The 18,510-nt window shown below is 37.9% G+C and overlaps 1 protein-coding gene across 27 annotated transcripts in view; it reads right to left on the bottom strand.

The window, feature by feature from the left end:
• Positions 1-250: 250 nt before the first annotated feature.
• RIMS1 (regulating synaptic membrane exocytosis 1) overlaps positions 251-18,510 on the bottom strand; it is a 412,050-nt gene continuing 393,790 nt past the window's right edge. For all 27 annotated transcript variants that reach the window (XM_036317896.1, XM_036317895.1, XM_036317870.1 and 24 more), the window contains 5 exons: positions 9,459-9,597; positions 7,096-7,208; positions 4,024-4,125; positions 3,295-3,434; positions 251-2,593 (listed from right to left, as the gene is read on the bottom strand). In XM_036317896.1, the coding sequence (XP_036173789.1) occupies positions 2,375-2,593; positions 3,295-3,434; positions 4,024-4,125; positions 7,096-7,208; positions 9,459-9,597 (713 nt within the window). In that variant the 3' untranslated portion in view covers positions 251-2,374. The remainder of the gene's footprint in view (positions 2,594-3,294; positions 3,435-4,023; positions 4,126-7,095; positions 7,209-9,458; positions 9,598-18,510) is intronic.

Consider the following 18,510-nt stretch of genomic DNA (forward strand, 5'->3'; position numbering starts at 1 on the left):
TAATGCCACTTTTCAGAAGTATAGTCATGTGCTCACTTAGACAGGCTGACAAAGTGAAAACTTGTACGTGATGCAAAGTACCCTTTGGGCCATAGATTAAGACATAGATAGTGCAGTGACAAGTCAAGTCAAATGCCCGCAGCAGACAACAAATCCCAACCTCCCCTTCCCATGATCTGGCTCCCATTTTGCACCATAGAACCCACAGTGGATATCTGGGCAAAACATAGAACACAGATGGCTACCGACAGACATGAAAAGTAAATTTTATTAAACATGTTTACATACATGAGTTGGAAGTTCATTTAAAAGCACAGGGGAGTGTTAAGACAAGTGGTCAAAATAGAAAGGTACTACCCAATTATAGTTGATTGTTGGCCACTAAGACAGAACGGAGTCTAGTAGAAGTGCACCAATGCCTCAGTTCTTCCTGCTCAGCATGGTGAGTAGTGGTCAGTCTGTGCCCTGTGGAATGATGGGCAGGTGATTCTGGCGTGTGTAAATAATGATAAAGAATTCACTTGGTGCAGGCAGTATGTCTATGGATTAAAACCTAGTGTGTACACAGTGTCTACATGTGTCACAGCCCCACAGTTAGAATCTACACCAAAATATTTATTAGAAGGAATTTGGTCCATACTACATCACGTTTTCCAGAGGGTAAAAAATAAAGTCCATCTATAGACATTTCACCCCAGGCTCACAGATCGAGTCTGTCAGAAACCTGCAAAATGCCTATAACAAAAATGGATGGCTTAGATTTCTTGGTTATTTCAGTATAGTAATTAACGAGCAAAATGTACAAGTACATGCAACATACAAGCGGGCCTAGATGGAACTAACATACATTATTAAATAGCCTTTTGTTTCTTTTCTCTTTCATTTTTTATTATTATTATTATTTTTTTTTACAAAATGTGCATGCAGCGTTGAACAGTTCCAAGTCATGCTGCTCTATCTGTGTAGTCACAAAAGTTGAATGACTCATAAAAGGAGGAGAACATGTCAATGCACCTGCAGTCTGCAGTATGGAACGCACACACAGAATGCCACAAGGGAAAGTCAAGGCCAAGAAAAACTCAGATGAAGAAAATGCACATTGAAATTTGACTTTGTTTTATCTCCCCCCAAAAAAGTAAGATACTTTGCATTAAAAAAAACAAAAACGAGCTTTGTGCTTGCATCGATCTCAAAGAAATGTAAACTAAAATTCGATAAAAACATTAGTTTAGTGCAGGATAGTTCAACTGGAATTTCCAGTGAAATACTGAACAGCTCATACCATGCTCTTTCCGGGTGGACGGGTGTGTCTGCACTGAGGCACGGCCGAGAAGCCCGGGCATAGCCCACAGTGTCTTAGGTCCAAATCCATTTTAATCACCATTTGAAGTCAAAAGTGTGGTTTATACACATGAGCATATACTTTTTTTTATATCGGGAAGAAAAAGGCATTACAAGGAGTGTTTCCAAGGTACGATTATGCAGTTAATTTTAGTTCCCAGCATTAGTTGCAGATTGACTCCTTTAAAAGTCTTCCATGCAGAACAATGGAAAAGAAATATTTTTAGAATGTGAACAGATGTGCTCTCCATTAAACATGGTGATTCAGGGATTATTTTTTTGGAAGATAACTTTTTTTGTTTTCTGGGTTTCCACACATCAGACTGAAGAATTATAGCATGAAAGCCAGTGGAGCCCTTCAGGGGCCTCGCCTTGTTCAGCTGTTGAACACGCAGGGGAGATGCTACAGAGGCTGCTTCAGCCCTTTTTGTGGCGAGTTTGGAAAAAGAAAGGAAGGGTCTCTGTAAGCATCACGAGGCCTGTCATGACACAGCCGAAAACCAGTGTAAATAACAAACTCAGTAAAAAACGAAACAAAACAAATCCAAAAGCAACAAATAACACACACAGAAACAAAACACAAAAGAACAAAACTTGTCAAACACCAGGGAAATAACACTGCTCGTGGTCTGTGTAAAAACGTGTGAAATACAACTTATCACAGAGCGAGAGTTTCCAGTTTGTTCAATTTGGGGTGCGTGCGTGTGGGCTTAAATGCGTGTGTGCATGTGTGTGTGTGTGTGCGTGTGTGCGTGTGTGTGTGTGAATTTGAAGTTTCTTCTTTTTCTGTTTTTTAGAAGCATCAGTGGTTCTCACTAGCTTGTTGGCTCTTATTGTAATCTGATACACTGCCTTGTTCTGTCATATGAAGCCAGATTTGAAACAACAGTTGGGACACATTATTGAAAAACTACTACAGGCAAAGCACAAGTTGATTGTCTGTCTCCAACAATGCTTTTGATCATGAAATATCTGGTTCCGATCATTACCCTGAAAGGTAGAGCTTTATTGGAATGACTCTAGTATGAGTTCACTACGATCGAATGCAGGGAGGCCCAGTTGAACTTTCCAGAGATGATTGGGAAGCCCGGCGGGTTAGGGGAGTGAGTGTGGGATCCACCAACGATGACGGTGGGAACAATTTGTACCATCCGATTACCATACTGGACAGATCAAGTTCTTCCAATAAGATCTGGGCCACACCCATAAAGCATTTATGGTCCATTCTTCCATAGTCTCCCCAGACGATCACCTGCAGAGACAGAGAAAGGCAATAAACTTAAACTCCTCTCTAGAGTTGTACCTTAGGAGAGTTGAAAGCAACTATTCTGTAAAGGGGGCCAGTCAGCTAAGGAGAGGAAATGAATATAACCGACACCACAGAGGAAAACTAGGTAAGAAGATACTAACATGAAGGTGCTCAGAAAGACACTTCACAATATCTTTTAGATTCGATGGAAGGCAGGCAATGCACCTGACATTTAGCCAGTCCTGAATATTTGGGGGTCCCTGAACACTTCCGTTTTCCTTTCCTTTCTTCTTCATTGTGTCTCATGTCTGTAGATAATAATGCTCAATAAACTATTACTGGCATCATTTGCCTTGATATCTATCTATCTATCTATCTATCTATCATCATCATCTACATCTAGCTATCAAGATGAGGCAAGGAGCGACAAATTGGGCAAAAGTAGAGGAGAGGATAGAGAGAAGAAAGAAAAGAAGGTAGAGAAAAAAAGAAAAAGTTTAATTTTATTAAAGTCCATTAGACCCATATACATTTTAATACATTAATTTCGCAGCCAACAGCGACTTGCTATTTTTCTCTACGGGAGAATGTTATACCGCATTCCTCTCCACTGAACGTGAGTCTCTTCCTGTTTGATCACCTCTCAGTGTCTACAGGGATAATGTGGATTTTCAAAGGAAAAAGTCACAGGAGCTATTACTCACCTGAAGAACTTTACCCTGCGGACTTTCATCAAACACCAGGGATTGCTGATACAAAGGATCAAGGGTTTTCCGTGCAATTCTTGTCTTCTTCTTGGCTATACAGGCCCCGTTTTCCAAAAGATATACCTTGACATATGGAGCTAAACAAAGGTGACATTAATGCATGAGAAGTTAATCGTTTACATTAAATTGGTTATATTAGAAAATACCTTCCTAGGGATTTAGAGATGCTTACGGAAAGTTTTCCATTGACTATTTAAATCTTTTACAATGTAAAGTGCTTCAGAAATTCTACTCCTTCACTCCCATATGTTATCACTACAGCCAGTTTCATCATTTCAAATAAATGTATGCAAGTTACCTTAAGACTTTGACTTACTTGGGGTACATCTGGAATTACAATTCAGGTTTATATCTTAAAGCTCATTGTTTCCTTGTATTAAAACAAAACTTTTTCCTTTTGCATTTCTAAATGTACCAAAAAACTAATTGACATAAGCTAAGAAACAATCATAACTGAACTTTTCCTAATATGACAATATTATTCCTAATACTTTCTGACAGAATAATTGTGCAAAGATTCATTTTTATAGTCTCAAAGAACACAGAAAAGCTGCCTTTTTAATCAATCAGATGATAAAAAAAACCCCAGCATATAAACTTCAATGCAGCAGGTGTTTTGAGTTTCTTGCCCGTGTGATATTTTCTGGTCTAAACCCCTTCCCTTACCAGGTGTAGATTTGGAGCCAGGTTTTTGCGTGAGGCTTCGTGCTCTAATCACTTCAACTTCTAATTGGCCCTTTTTATCCTCCATTCCAATTTGTATATCGCCTGCAAGTGGAGGGAAGCAAATGTTTCAGCTTCTTTGAAGTTATGTGCAGTTAAAAAAATAGAGGTCTGTTAATAGGCTCCAAATTAGGATATTTATGATCTTGATAAAAACAAAGATTTAGAAACCCCCCTCCTCGCTCTCCTCTCCCTACTTCCAAATCAGGTTTCAAAATGTTTCTCTTCATTTTTCAGGTACTAATCCACTTAAGAGAATCCCAGGTTGGGTTATAAATTGCTTAACAACAATATACTGAGGTATTTAAGTGATTCTTGTACTCTAATAAGGTTTCTTACCCTTTATGTCATCTAGTATACAATACTTCTCAATAAAAAGCATAATCTATCTATATTTCCATTTAGAGAATCACCATTATTGTTTTGGTGAATATCCTAGCAATCTCATCAGTACTTTCCTCTCTTCCTCCCATCCTTTCCTCCTTCCTTCTTACTTATCTATCTAGCTATTATGACCATACATCCTCAGTTTATTGACTGTATGGGCCACTAAATAGGCATGTCATTAACTATTTAACCAAATATAGGCTATCTGCATTGTTACCATTATAATGAATAGCTCTAAAAAGAATTTTTGCATATGTTGTCAATGCTTCTTGATCATAAATTCTCAGATTTTAAATTATTGCGTCTAATTGAACGGGCATTCAAAATTCCATGCATATTGCCAAATATCCTTCAGAAAGGCTGTACCAGTTTGCACTATCACCAGAAGTATTATAGCCCACTAATAGTGGTATTAACAATATGTCTAATTTTTGCTAACCTGGTGGTTAAAAAGTTGTAATTTGCACTTTCCTGATTATTAGGAAGGCTGAACCTATTTCTAAGTAATTTCAACTTGTATTCCTTCTCTTATGTCTTGCTTGTCATATGCTTTATCCACTTTAAATAAGATAATCTTTTTCTGATGGATATAATACTTTATCTCTGAAAATGTTAAATTTAATTATTTTGAAGTTATTTTTAGTTGAGTCATCTCCATTTTTCAGTTGTGAGTTCTATTTTCCAGGTCAGTTGTTCATTAGTTCTGTCACTCTGTTTTAGATCTCAGCTCTTGGAGGTCTCCTGGTCTTTTCATATAGACATAGTTTAATGAGTCAAAATGTTCTATAAGACGTCTATTTTGTTTGTTAAAATGTATTTTTATTTATTTCAGAGAGGAAGGAAGAGAGAGAGAGAGACAGAGAGAGAGAGAAATATCAATGTTGAGGGAGAATCATTGATCAGCTGCCTCCTGCACACCCCACACTGGGGATTGGGCCCACATGTGCCCTGACTGGGAATCAAACCTTGACCTTCTGGATCACAGATCCACAATTAACCACTGAGCATCACTGGCTGGGCTATAAGATGATTTTTATTAGTATAAAAGATTCCCATTCTCTCTGTCAACTTCATGCCTTCCAAGGGTCACTGCTTTCATAAGTCTCAATATTTTCATCTGATCTATTTCTCACTTTTTGGCATTTGCCTCCATATCTCTAAGTATTACACTTATCAGATATCACCCTAGTTTTTCAATTGAGGATATTATTATTGACTTCTAATTTCAAACTCTCTCACTTCTTTCCTATCTCCACCACATACTAGATACTTTCGGTCATCCCATTTTCCAGTATTAATATTTATATTATTATGATTATGTAACATTGTTTATGGCGGAGTGGACTGGAATACTATGATTATTACTTCTCATTTCTTGGACAGCTCTTCCCCTTCCCTGCACTTAATAAGTATCTTTTTAGAAAGCATTTGCTTACACTTTTATGTACGTATCACTAATTCAACCCCACACACTACTGAGTTGTGTACCTCTTCCATAAAATCAAATACATTAGGTATTCTATAGATTTTAATCTTAGGAAGCCTGACATGATATAATTTGAACAAATTGCTTTGAAAGCTTACTACAGCTGTTATATTTAGGTTTTCCTTCACTACCAACTGTTTCTCTCTGTGTTGAAACATTTATTTACTGGATCTCATCTTCTCATTTTAGTTCACAATTTTTAAAATTCACTTGATTCATTTCATGGAAGTATAGTTCTCTGAGCAATGTTGGGTATGAGAAAAATGTTTGGAGGCCTTTACTGTCCTGAGTTTTTATTTAGCCTTAAACTTAAACTTACTTGAAAACTTGGCTGGCTATAGTACTCTGTGCTGGAAACCAATTGCTACTCAGAATTTTGAAGATAATGCTCATTAGAATTCTAGCTCCCAGTGTTGTGGTTGAAGAGTCCAATGGAAATCTGATTTTGATAGTTTTGCATAGAATTATCCTCTTCAGAAGATTTCCTGCTGGAGGACTTTCTGTTCATTTCTGGTGGTGTGAAATTCTATGATGATGTGCCTCTGCATCAGCCTATTTTCAAGCCTTTTGTTGAGTGCTATATGGGTCCTTTCAAGATGCAATCTCATGTCCTTCAGGAAACAGCTATGGTACATGCTACATATAATTTTCTCCATTCATTATGGATCTACTGGAGACTCTCTATTTTGACAGGGGTTTTCTGATAATTCAAAGATGTAGGACTATCTTTTTTTTTTTAAAATATATTTTATTGATTTTTGACAGAGAGGAAGGGAGAGAGATAGAGAGTCAGAAACATCGATGATAGAGAAACATCAATCAGCCGCCTCCTGCACATCCCCCACTGGGGATGTGCCCGCAACCCAGGTACATGCCCTTGACCAGAATCGAACCTGGGACCTTTCAGTCCGCAGGCCGATGCTCTATCCACTGAGCCAAACCGGTTTTGGCTGTAGGACTATCTTTATTCATTTTGCATACTATCTCAAGTTAGAAAAATGCATGGGAAATTAGAACAGTCATTTGAAACCAGTAACACCCTAGCTGAAATGTTACTTTTCACTTGCATTACAATTATGCTACTTTAAATGACCTTGTCAACCATGAAATATCACTTTTTCTGTAGAAAAATTGATTCTTACCCATTGCAGGGGTGGCGAGGGTTTGGCGGCCAACCAGCTGGGCGGGTCCCAGCCCATCGAGAAAATCACTAAATTGACTGTCCGCTCCTAGTCTCACTCCAGGGAATATTAAGCTATCAGCAAAAGTACAAAAATCAGAACATTAGCTCTCCTAGAATTCTCTTCATAGTTTCCATTATGCTACTGATTCTGATCACGGATCATAAACACTGCTTAGACAATCGGTTCACTTATTGATTGCATCGCCTCTGCACCAAGCAAGCATATGAGAGTCATCATTGATTGAGAAAAGATCTAAACTCTCAAATTAAGAGCAGATGTGGTAGTCAAGAGAGCTCTGTTACAGTTTTTAATATCTTACATTTTCTGGACGCCTACAAATAAAATTCCCTACCTAAATACTAGTATATCACTGACATAAAACATAAGATGCGCATTTTTATATCATGAACTTTAAATAATTGCTCATAAACATTGTGTAATATTAATGCTAAACTTAAAAATACCTAATGATTTCTTAAATAAATATATTAGCATAATACACATTCTTATTTAAAAATAAAATGTTTAACTTATTCATTTTGAGTGAATTGCATTTCTATATTATCTGAGATTTTTACTTAGTTCAAATGCAATGGATTGATTAAAATGTGTCTGTTGCTTACTACAGCATGACCGCCTGAATTTCCTGGGCTGTGAGCTCCACCAGAGCAGTGATTATGCTCTTATTGTTTATTGATGTATCCTGGGTAACAAGAACCAGGCTTGTTAGGTGGTTGGACGGCAGTGAGCATTTTTAAAATAAACAGATGTCCATAGGGATTTATTGCTTCAAATGTGCTTCCCCAGATACTATTTTTTCATAATCAAGGGAATTAGAAGGGTATATATGACCACCCATCCAGAGACTATGAAAAGGAATGTTTGAGAGGCTAAGGGGCCTATCCATGATGGATGTAAATGTTATTTGATTTGTTAATTTTTATATAAAAAATGTCTCCAGTCTTGCATTTGGATATTGCTTTGTAAGACTTCATCACATATTGGTGTTTTGGTCAGCAAGTTTACCTCCATAAATTTCACCCCTGCTGATTTTTTGGTCTCAGCTGATAGCATGCATCCCAATAATTTGATCAAATAAGTTTTAGGGATGGGAAAGCATATCGCAAATATGAACTTGGCATACTTTTATTTCATTTTCTGAACAAAATAGAAAAATTCCAGTAAAATACAATAAAATATTAATATTAGGATTGGTAAATTAGTTATTTAAATGGTGATAAATGAATAACTATAAAAAATTTTACATGGTTAATTCCCAAGCAACCCACTGAAGAATAATAATTATTAATTTGTAAGATCTGTCACCTCAGTAAAAATTCAGTTTTATCAGAAAAATTCTCAAGCATAGGAAAATGAAATAGTAAAAAACAAACCAGGTAAGCAAAAAAAAAAAAAAAATTCTAGTTATATTTTTTCAAACTTAATTTTAGAATTAACTAAAACTCTTTAATAAAACAGCAACAAGGAAGATAGATTCTGGGCTTTTATCTTAAGGGAAAAATGAGTTAGTGATGTTTTAAAAAACACAAAAATGTAAGTTGCTGTTATGAGAGTGTAAGAATATGAAAATTAGTTCCTCACTTCTTTTTTCTTTTTCTTTTCCTGATTTTCCTTTTTTATTGAATTTATTGGGGTGACACTGGTTAATAAAATTACATAGGTTTCAGGTGTACAGTTATACAATACATAATCTGTACATTGTGTTGTGTGTTCACTACTCCAAGTCAAGTCTCCTTCCATCACCATTTATTCCCCTTATGTCCTCCTCTACCTCTCCCTCCATTCCCCTTTCCCTCTGACAATCACCACACTGCTGCCTGTGTCTATGAGGGTTTTTTGTTGTTGTTGTTTGTTTTTGCTTATTCCCTTCAGGTTTTTCACCAGCTCCACAACCGCCTCCTCTCTGACAGCTGTCGGTCTGTTCCTCACTTCTAAATTTTAATTCAGATTTTGGTAATCAGGCCTGACAATGAGTTTCCTGCATGAAAGAATCCATTAAGGTGACATTGCTACCATAAACATCTATGAGTGGACTATTCTGAACTTTTCTGAGTGATAGAGATCAGTTTATGTTAACCCAACATTGCATCATTCCTTCGAAGGTTCTGCATGACTAGTTCTGTGCAGAGGTGTGTCTGTGTGTCTGTGTGTCTGTCTCACAAGGTCAGGTGTTTTTAAATGGATGACTGACCAGCTAGTGAAGTGAAGAAGCTCGCAGTCGCCCCAGGTGGCTGTGTTATGTTTCCTATCACCACATGCCCATGGTTCTAAAGCCACACAGGTGAGCCGACGGCACTTACTTTCCCTCGGAGCTGTAACTGTTGATGCTGCCATCCGTAGACTCTCGACTTGGTTGTCTTACCATCTTCCTCATTTCAGCTGCCATTCCCGTTTCTGTGCTTCTCTGGATGGTGCTTTTTAACTTCTTGTGGCCCGACTCTGGCAGGAGAGAGTGAAAGGAACTCTAAGTTTGGTTTAGGCAGTTTCCTGAATATGGACTCTGCAAATATAATAGTCCATTATGCGCATAGTTAAAAGTTAAACTCAGAAAAACAGTGTCTGACAGAATCATCTGATTGATTAAATCTTTTTGCCAAAGCGTGCTTCGGCCAAGAGGGGTGGCACCATTGCTCCGGCTTCAGGAACTGCCTGAATCTTAACGAGCCAAAATGAACTCATTGTATTATTGCTGCCGAAGTTGTGAGCTTCAATGAAAAAATAGATTTGGCACCAAATTGCTCTGTGGAAAGAGAATGCTGAAAACCTAATCTGGAATGCTCCGATGTGTGGGAACCGTCCTAAATGAGGGGCCATGTCCTTTAAAGGAGAAGAGGCACTTGGAAGAAAGCATGGAAAATACCACGGTTTGGGTACTGCCACTTAGCAGCAGTCCTCGTAGAGAAACTTCAGTATTTTATTTGATGATTTTCGCAACACTTTAACAAACACACTCTCATTAAAGATGACATGTATGTTGCTTATGTAGGTTGAATAGATATTATCTTAATTCCAAGGTTTCAAAGTTATCTCATGGCCCTTGGACTTTAGAGCAATATCCTTGAGCCCCTGTTAGAATAATAGAATATTAAGCAACATTCTATTTACAGCATGGAAATGAAATTCTAGAACATTTATTTGATTAGGGCAATATCAAAAGGTTAGAGAAACTATTAGACTTTTAACACCTGCCATGCCTTTTTCATCTATACATCCCATAAGCATTTCTGGGTTTATTTCCATTTCTCTAAAGTATCATTTAATATCCATTAATAATATATGAAAAATGCTTTATATACATAGGCACATTCAGAAACTACATATATATATATGAATATACACATAAATTTTTCAATCTTCATAACACTTCTGTGAAGCAGGTGCCTAAAACACTGTTAAATAAGCCATATGAAAAAGTGAATGTTTTCCTCCAAAGATTTTTTATCTTTGCACCCCTTTTCTAGATTGTCTAATAAAAGATATCATTGGTTATGTGATACGGGCTCAATATTGAATATTCTCTACAGGAGAACACAAGTGTGATTATGATACTTCCTTGCTCAAGTTCTTGTGATAGTTTATCATCGAAATGAAAAGAAAATCCAAAATTGTTTTCATTGCCTACAAAATGTTACCTAGGACCCGGCTACCTCTCAGATCTCACCCTCATCCCATGTGCACACTTCCTTCCTTGAATTTCTCATCCACTCCAAGCATGTGTTTCAGGCCCAGTTTCCTTCCTGGCTGCCCCTGCTGACTTTTTTTTGCCTTGCTCCCTCATCTTATTTGGGTCTCTGTTTCAATCCTCATCAATCTTTATCCTCTTGCCATGCTTCATATTTCTTCAGAGCACTGCTCCATCTTCTAGTAAACCTCAATTTGTTTGTTGTCGGTTTCCCCAAATAGAACTTATTTCTATGAGAGAGAGACATGTGAATATTGCTGACTGCTATCCCTAGTATGGAGAACAGTGGGATAAACTCAGTAACAGGATGATACCACAGTCCACATGTGCAATTTTCTCTATCCATTTAATAGAATTATAATACAAACTCATCCGTTTATTGTTTTTAATGAGTGCACTGTTCCATCATATGGCTATGTGGTATCATACTTAAACCATCTCTTTCTTGATGAGCAGTCTCAGTTGTTAGAGAGTTTTTATAGAATACATTTCTAGACATTGAAAAGCTGGTCAAAGTGTAGGGATCTGTTTAATCTTAATAGCTATTTCTAAATTGTCCTTTAGAAACATTGCAGCAATTTGCACTCCTGCCAACATTTATGCAAATGTTCCCATTTAACCAGCAAAGGCATAGGAATTTTCTACATTTTCTCTTTCTGGTGTCTGTCTTGTTCATTGACTTGTTATTGTAGAATGTGTACACATACCAAAGGCAGGGACTTCATTTACGGCCGTTCTGAGTGCTGTATAGTTTCGGTATATTTATATGTATCTAAATACTGTGTCTCCTTCTTAGATGTAGGTCCTTTATGAAGTGACTGTGATAGAGCAACACGTCCTTCATGCACACACATTGGCCAGATCCCTCCTGAGGGGTCGGGACAAGCCCCAAGGGTTTATTACCAATTGTGACAAAAGTTTCCAAGGCAGGGTGAGGCAATACAGCTGGGGGGAGGGGGGGGGTGGGAGGGGGGGGAGAGACCAGATTCTTTGATAATCATGGCTAGAGAAAGTGTGGGCAAACTTTAAATCTAAATAAGGTGATGTTGGAAACTGGAGGAGAAACAGTTAAGGGATCAGCAGTAAGGAGTTTCAGGTTAGAGCATACATTCCTTCAGATTTTCATCCATCCATCCATCCATCCATCCATCCATCCATCCATCCAACCAACCAACCAATATTTATGAAGCCCCTAATGTGTGTCACACACTGCTCTAGGTGCTGGGAACATACTGATAAATGACAAACTTCCTGCTATCCTGGAGCTTACATTCCACTGTGTGTATTTCTTGTGTGTACACCAGAAAGGAATGGACAATTAAACAAATAATATCACTGGTAATACCTGCTGTGTAAAAACGTGAGGCAGGAGACGGGGGATAGAGAGTGACAGGGTAAGAGCAGCAATGGGTTTTTTAAAAAGGGGTCAGGGTCTCATTAAACACTGGACAGGGAAGTAACCCCACAGAGGAACTGATCCTGGTGACTGTGGTGGGAGGCTGCACGGTGGTCGGGAAGGGCTGTTGTTTTGTCAGTAGCACACAGTCCTCCAGGTTCCTCTGCCGTCTTTTCAATGCGGATGCTGGCTCTGTCCGCTCTGTGGACAGCTGGCAGGCCAGGGGACCGTGGAGGTAGGCTGTCAAGACCTGCTTTCTGTACATTTCCCAATACAGGTTTCACATGGTTGTCATTCATTACATATTTTTTTAATTAGTGAAAAGAAAAAAATTAAAAGTGAAGAGTCTATTAATTTTTTTGCTTTTAAAAAAAATTGGAATGTCAAGTTTTCTTAAAAAAGGGTATATCTAAAGGGTACCCCAAAATCCTTAGAGCAGTTTTAAATCTTAATAGCTTCCAAAATATAAATGCTGCACACTTTGAAAAGACATCATTTAAAAGGTTGGCTATTGACCTTCCTCTCCTATTTAATTTTGTGAATCTGAATTACATATTTTTAATTTTAAAGTTGTCTTTTAGTTCTTCTGAAGATGGCAAACATAGACCAACTTAGCTCTTGCCTTATTCATGCTAATATTCAATGCAAAGAGCTCTGATGGACTGAACAATTTTATAAAGGCCCAGGTAAAAGCTGAATAAATAGTTCCAGCTATGAATCTGCCCAATTTAAATTCAAAGGTCTCTAATATTATTCAGAATGAAAGGGTTGGGAGGAACACTGTTTAATAGGTGTAGAAACTAGAGATTTTGTGAAGCATAATTCATGCAGAAAATTCTGTTCAGCACTTACACTGGGCCCAGTCTTTCTAGATGCTGGTGATCCAGCGGTGAACACAACAGACAAGCACCCCTGCCCACATGGAGCTTACATGCTAGTGAATATAATGATCTGCTCAACATCATAGTAGTTAGTAGCAGAAACTGCATTCGAAACCTGATTTTCTGAATCTTAGTCTTGTGATCACCCCATTATATCACAGTTTAGAAAAACACAAAATCTCATCTCACTTATTTTACAAATAGAACAGTTTTGCCACATGGATATTTTCATGTATACGTCCTCATATGGGCTTATAAGTTCATTTGAAAACTTTGTTGAAAATCACATATATTCTATATAAGTACAAATGTATATAATCACTGTATCTCTGCACATGCTGTAGTTATAGCATAAATATGTTAGATACATGTATTATTTTTAATATCAATATAATGCATTAAACCATAAAATATTAGCAAATACTATTACGCTTATTAACAGTAGCACCATTCTTTAATAATTATTTGTATCCATTGAAGAATATTAACCTGATAAAGACATGAACTCTGCTATCAAATTATGAACATGAAACCTTTGACTTAAACCACTGTCCTAAGTATTATACAAAAAACAAAGGATTAGAAAACTAGTATATGTTAAGATTCTATGTTCACAAACACATAAAATTTAGTACAATCCATAACATTTGGGGCAATATTGTATCCAGATTTAGGAAGAACAAACTTTCTCTCATTGAATATTCCAAAGTGCCATGTTTACATAGGTACTTACACTCTCTTTTCATAGAGATGTGTGTTATGTTTAGAAACACCCTGCTGACTTATTCACTCTGTAAATACTCCTTAAGCACCAAGTACCTATAATCTAATAGACATCATTTTAGGGGTGGGAGCTACAACAGTAATCATACAGGATAGCACATATAATAAACAACTAAAACAAATAACCTAATAATTTTAGATCTTGGTAATCATCATGGAAGGAATTAAAGCAGAAGAGACTGTCTCAGTAGACTGAGTTACTTTTGATCAGCTGGGCATGGAAGGCCACATCTGAGAATGCAGAGAAGGACTCAGCCATGCAAAAACTGCAGGAAGGATGGTACAGGCAGAAGGAGCAGGTATAGGACCCTGAGGAGTGACTGTCCTTCCTGGCTTTTCTGAGAAAGCCATGAGAGGGCGACATAGGTGGACGATGAGAAGATGGAGCAGAAGAGGCTGAAGGACCTGGTGGTGCAGTATCAGCAGGGAAGCAGCCTGGATTTTGCACTGAGAGTGCTGGGAAGCCACGGGGGTGGGGGGGTCATGATCCATCCAATCTATGATCTACGTTTTTAAAGGATCCCTCTAGTTACTGGGTGGAGAATGAATGTTAGGAACTATAAGTGAAAGCAGGGGGAGGATTTGGAAAGTTACTTTCCTACCTAAGAAGAGATAAATACAGCAATGGCTTAGGTTAGGGAAGTAGCAGTGGAGATAAGGGAGGAGGTGGGCATTGATTATATTTTGAGGAGGAGCTTATGGTACTTGCTCTATTCCATGTAGAGGTGGTCCCGTAAAAAAAGAGAAGGAATCAGTAATGCTTAGGGTTTTATGTAGGATAACTACTAGTAATTGAATGATAGTGCCAGTTACTGAAAAGCAAACTCATTGTGGGTGATGGAAATGATGAGTTCTCTTTAGGATGTTTGAGTTGCTTTCTAAAAAGCCATGTGAAGAGTAAAGTAGAAAGAATTCTCATGATTCAGAACAAGGAGGTCAGTGCCAGAAACAGGTAGACAGACAGACAGACAGGACATATTGGCACGCAGATGAAATTAAAAGCTGTGGCACTAAATATAATAGGAAGTATAGAGATAAAAAGAGTAGATAGAATGGAGCCTAGGATCCCAGAAGACTGCTAAGAAGTCTACTAAGGCCTTCTAAGGTACATGGAAGGACAGGTGTGTGTCATGGTGCAGAAACTAAACGAATCAAGTGTTTCAAGAAGTAAAACAAAAATGTTGATAACTACTTAGACTTTTAGTAAGGCCCAGACATAGAAGTGGTGACATATTTGGCTCCATAGAGGTCACTGATTCCAAGAGAAGTAGGTTCAGGGAAGGAGGGCAGGGAGCCTGAAAGGGATGGCCACTCAGAAGACACAATGAGAGGTGAGTAAGCAGGGACAATGCCTATGACTATTTTGAAAAGGTTTGTTGTGATGGAGAGGCAGTTTCTGGAAATTCACATAGGATTAGGGGAGGTTGTTTATTATTTTTAAGGTGTGTGATATTAGAGCTCGTTTCCATGCAGACAGCAGTGATTAAATGCACAGGGAAAAACACCACATGTGAAGTCTGATCTTATTCATTGGAGAGGTAGGTAATGTCCAAGAAATCATCTTTCAGTCAAAGCAGTCTCTAATGCCCAATGAAGTCAATTCCATCAATGAACTGGAAAAATAAGTTTTAAAAAAATCACCTAGTTGATTCAACAATTTGGGTCCAAAAGATAAATGCAATCTCATCTATTAACTCACAAAGAAAAACTATAGAGGGAGTCTGACCTTTTGGTTACCCTGAAAGTAACAACTGAGGTCAGTGATACAAACTTTTTTTATATGTAGAGTAACGAAATTCAGTTACTTTTACAAAGAAAAGTTGTGGGTAATATGATATGTTTTGTTCATTCATTCCTTTATTTACCCATTGAACAAACTCTCTGGAGTGCTTTGGGCCCTGGACTGTAAATGTAAGTGTGGGAAGGAAACAGGCCCGGAGCCAACCATGTCACGGCTTAGTGGGAGAGACTAAGTGAAAGTTCAGTTGTGATTCAGTGTGGCTCAACAGAGAGGATTTACTTATATGCAGTTAGCTTTAGGTATTTATTGTATGTAAATTCAGTAATTTGGAGAGCAGATGAGAAGGGAAGAGAGAGGACGATTTAATCAGTGAGTGGAAGTCTGCGCTTGCTATGCCACTAAATGAGCAGGGACCTGGCGAGATCAGGAGGTGAGAATGCAAATCTCCTCTTCCTCTGTTTCAGTTCCTAAAGATGATGTCCGCGATGGTTTCCTAATAGGCTGCCTAAAAAACAGGTAAACTACTTTATGTGGTGTTTCAACAAAGCTGCAGAAATATAGTCAAACTGACAGTATTAGACTTAGTGAGAGACTGTGCATTGGTATCCAAGGGACTTTCAAAGGGAATTTTAACTTCCAGATGGTGAAGGGGGGGATTTGTATCTCAGGCCAAGACGGCAGCATGGTTAAGGGTCTAGAGATGATAAACAGCACAGTCCCTTGAAGAGGTAAATACATTTCCAGAAAGACCAGAGTTCAATAAAGAGAGTGAGACCTGGCAGCTAGAGATGTAAGCAAGGGAGGAACCATACAGGAGTTTTCATCTAATGCTTTCAAGGTGTATGACTACATGTCATTTGGGTGGCTTTTGTATGATTATTAATCTATTCTTAATGATATCATCATCTTGGCCTACCCAATATCAATATTATCTGCATAAAGTTGTATGTAACTTATATTACATACAATATGGTACAGTCAAGTTGTCATAGATCTCTAATAATCATACTTGAAGAGAAAATATCCGACTGTTCTTTGTGGATGTCAGGTGATTCTAGTGTTGTGGTAACCACACAGTCAGAAATTTTTATTAGCTAGTCTGTTCTATTACAAACAAACAAACAAACAAAAATGCCCCTTTTAAAAATATATCTCATGCCAAGCCAGGAAAGTACAACTTGTAAACATTTCAGAGGTCTAAAGGTTATTTTCAGAAAATTGCATGATTTTTTTTTGAATTTTAGGGTTTCCCCTCATTTATTCTCCAGGTTAATCCACTAAATCTACAAGTACTCTCTCTTCTTCCAATTTGCTAAAGAGATTTGTAATGAAAGAAATACAGTGGTCAAGAAGCTAAAATAGTATCAATTCAGAACATTTTTTTGTGAGACAGGGAATAAATTCCCTTGATGATGTTTTCAGAATACCTCAAATCTTTTTCAGTGATGTAGTTATCCTCTCCCATAACCCGAAAGAGGTAAAATGTTCTTTTGCTACCATGAACTTTAAATTCTCTACAAATGCAACTTTAGAAAAGGGATTCATCTGTGCTGAACAGTGACCATTAGTTTTCAGCCCTTCTGTGGCTAATAGTTATTCTCTGGTAAGAAGCCTGGCATTGTTCTGAGTGACTGTAATGCCTGCCCGTCATATCTGCTCAGTTCACGCAATCACTGGATCTTTCCAGCAAAACATTTGCTAATGTGACATCAATTTTCCCTCTTGCTAAGCTGGCGAAAATGTAAGCAGTAGCCAGTTCAAGATGGTCTTTTGAGTAATTTTCATGTTCAACTTAACAAGGCTGCCAAAAAAGTTAGGTAAAGAGGTTTATGGTCACTGTAACACATGACCTGTACCGCATCCTATTTTGGCCAAAGTAATGAGGAAAGGGGAACATTCAAATGCTGAACTTCTCACTGCTGCAAACTGTTTGATTTTGTGTCTCAATGTTTCCAAGTATGTCCATTTTGTGGACGGAATTTTGTCTCCGCAAATTCATAGGCTGACGTCCTAACGCCAGGACCTCAGAATATACATATTTGGTGATATGGCCTTTAAAGAGGTGATTAAGTTAAATAAGGCTGCTAAGAAGGGAGGCCCTGATCATATCTGACTGGTGTCCTTACAAGAAAACATCAGGACACACAGAGACCACCAGGTGAATAGGCGGCAAGAGGGTGGCCACACATAAGACAAGAGAGGCCTCAGTGGAGACCAAACCTGCCTATGCCCTGCTCTTGGACTTCCAGTCTCCAGAACTGTGAGAATATAAATTTCTGTTGTCCAAACCATCCAGTCTGCGGTATAGTTTTGTGGCAGCCCTAGTGAACGAATACATCCAGGGAGTGGATACTGTTATTTTTAACACCTTAAAGTCATCTTCTTATTTAATAAGTGTAATGATTTAAATGCGATTTAAAGCACCTGGAGATAAATAATCACCTATGATATGATCTGAGGGTGAGAGTAAGCCCCGAATAATAGGATGGATTGTTTCAGGTTGCCTTTATTAGAAAGTGGCCTGAAGAATTACATGAATATAGCTAAGTAATTTATTAACAACTCTTGGTATTTAAAAAATAAGGCTTCAGATTTATTTGCTAAATAAATATATCACATATTAAATCTGTTTTGTTTTAACTCTTTGTTTTTGGTTTAAATAAGAAGCTGGATTTCATTTAAGTATAAATCTGGAATAGCTCCTACAATTTTCCATCCTGTCAAAAATAAAACCATTTCAAAAGGCAGCCTAGTACTCTGCATGGTGGATGGATAGAAAGTGGTTTGAGGGGCAACTCTGGAATCGGAATGTCTCAATTTGAGTATCAGCTCTAAGCTGTACTCTTATTAGCTCTGTGCCTGCGGGCAG

Source organism: Myotis myotis, unplaced genomic scaffold, assembly GCF_014108235.1.
Source record: "Myotis myotis isolate mMyoMyo1 unplaced genomic scaffold, mMyoMyo1.p scaffold_m19_p_7, whole genome shotgun sequence".
In the NCBI taxonomy this organism is placed as follows: domain Eukaryota; kingdom Metazoa; phylum Chordata; class Mammalia; order Chiroptera; family Vespertilionidae; genus Myotis; species Myotis myotis.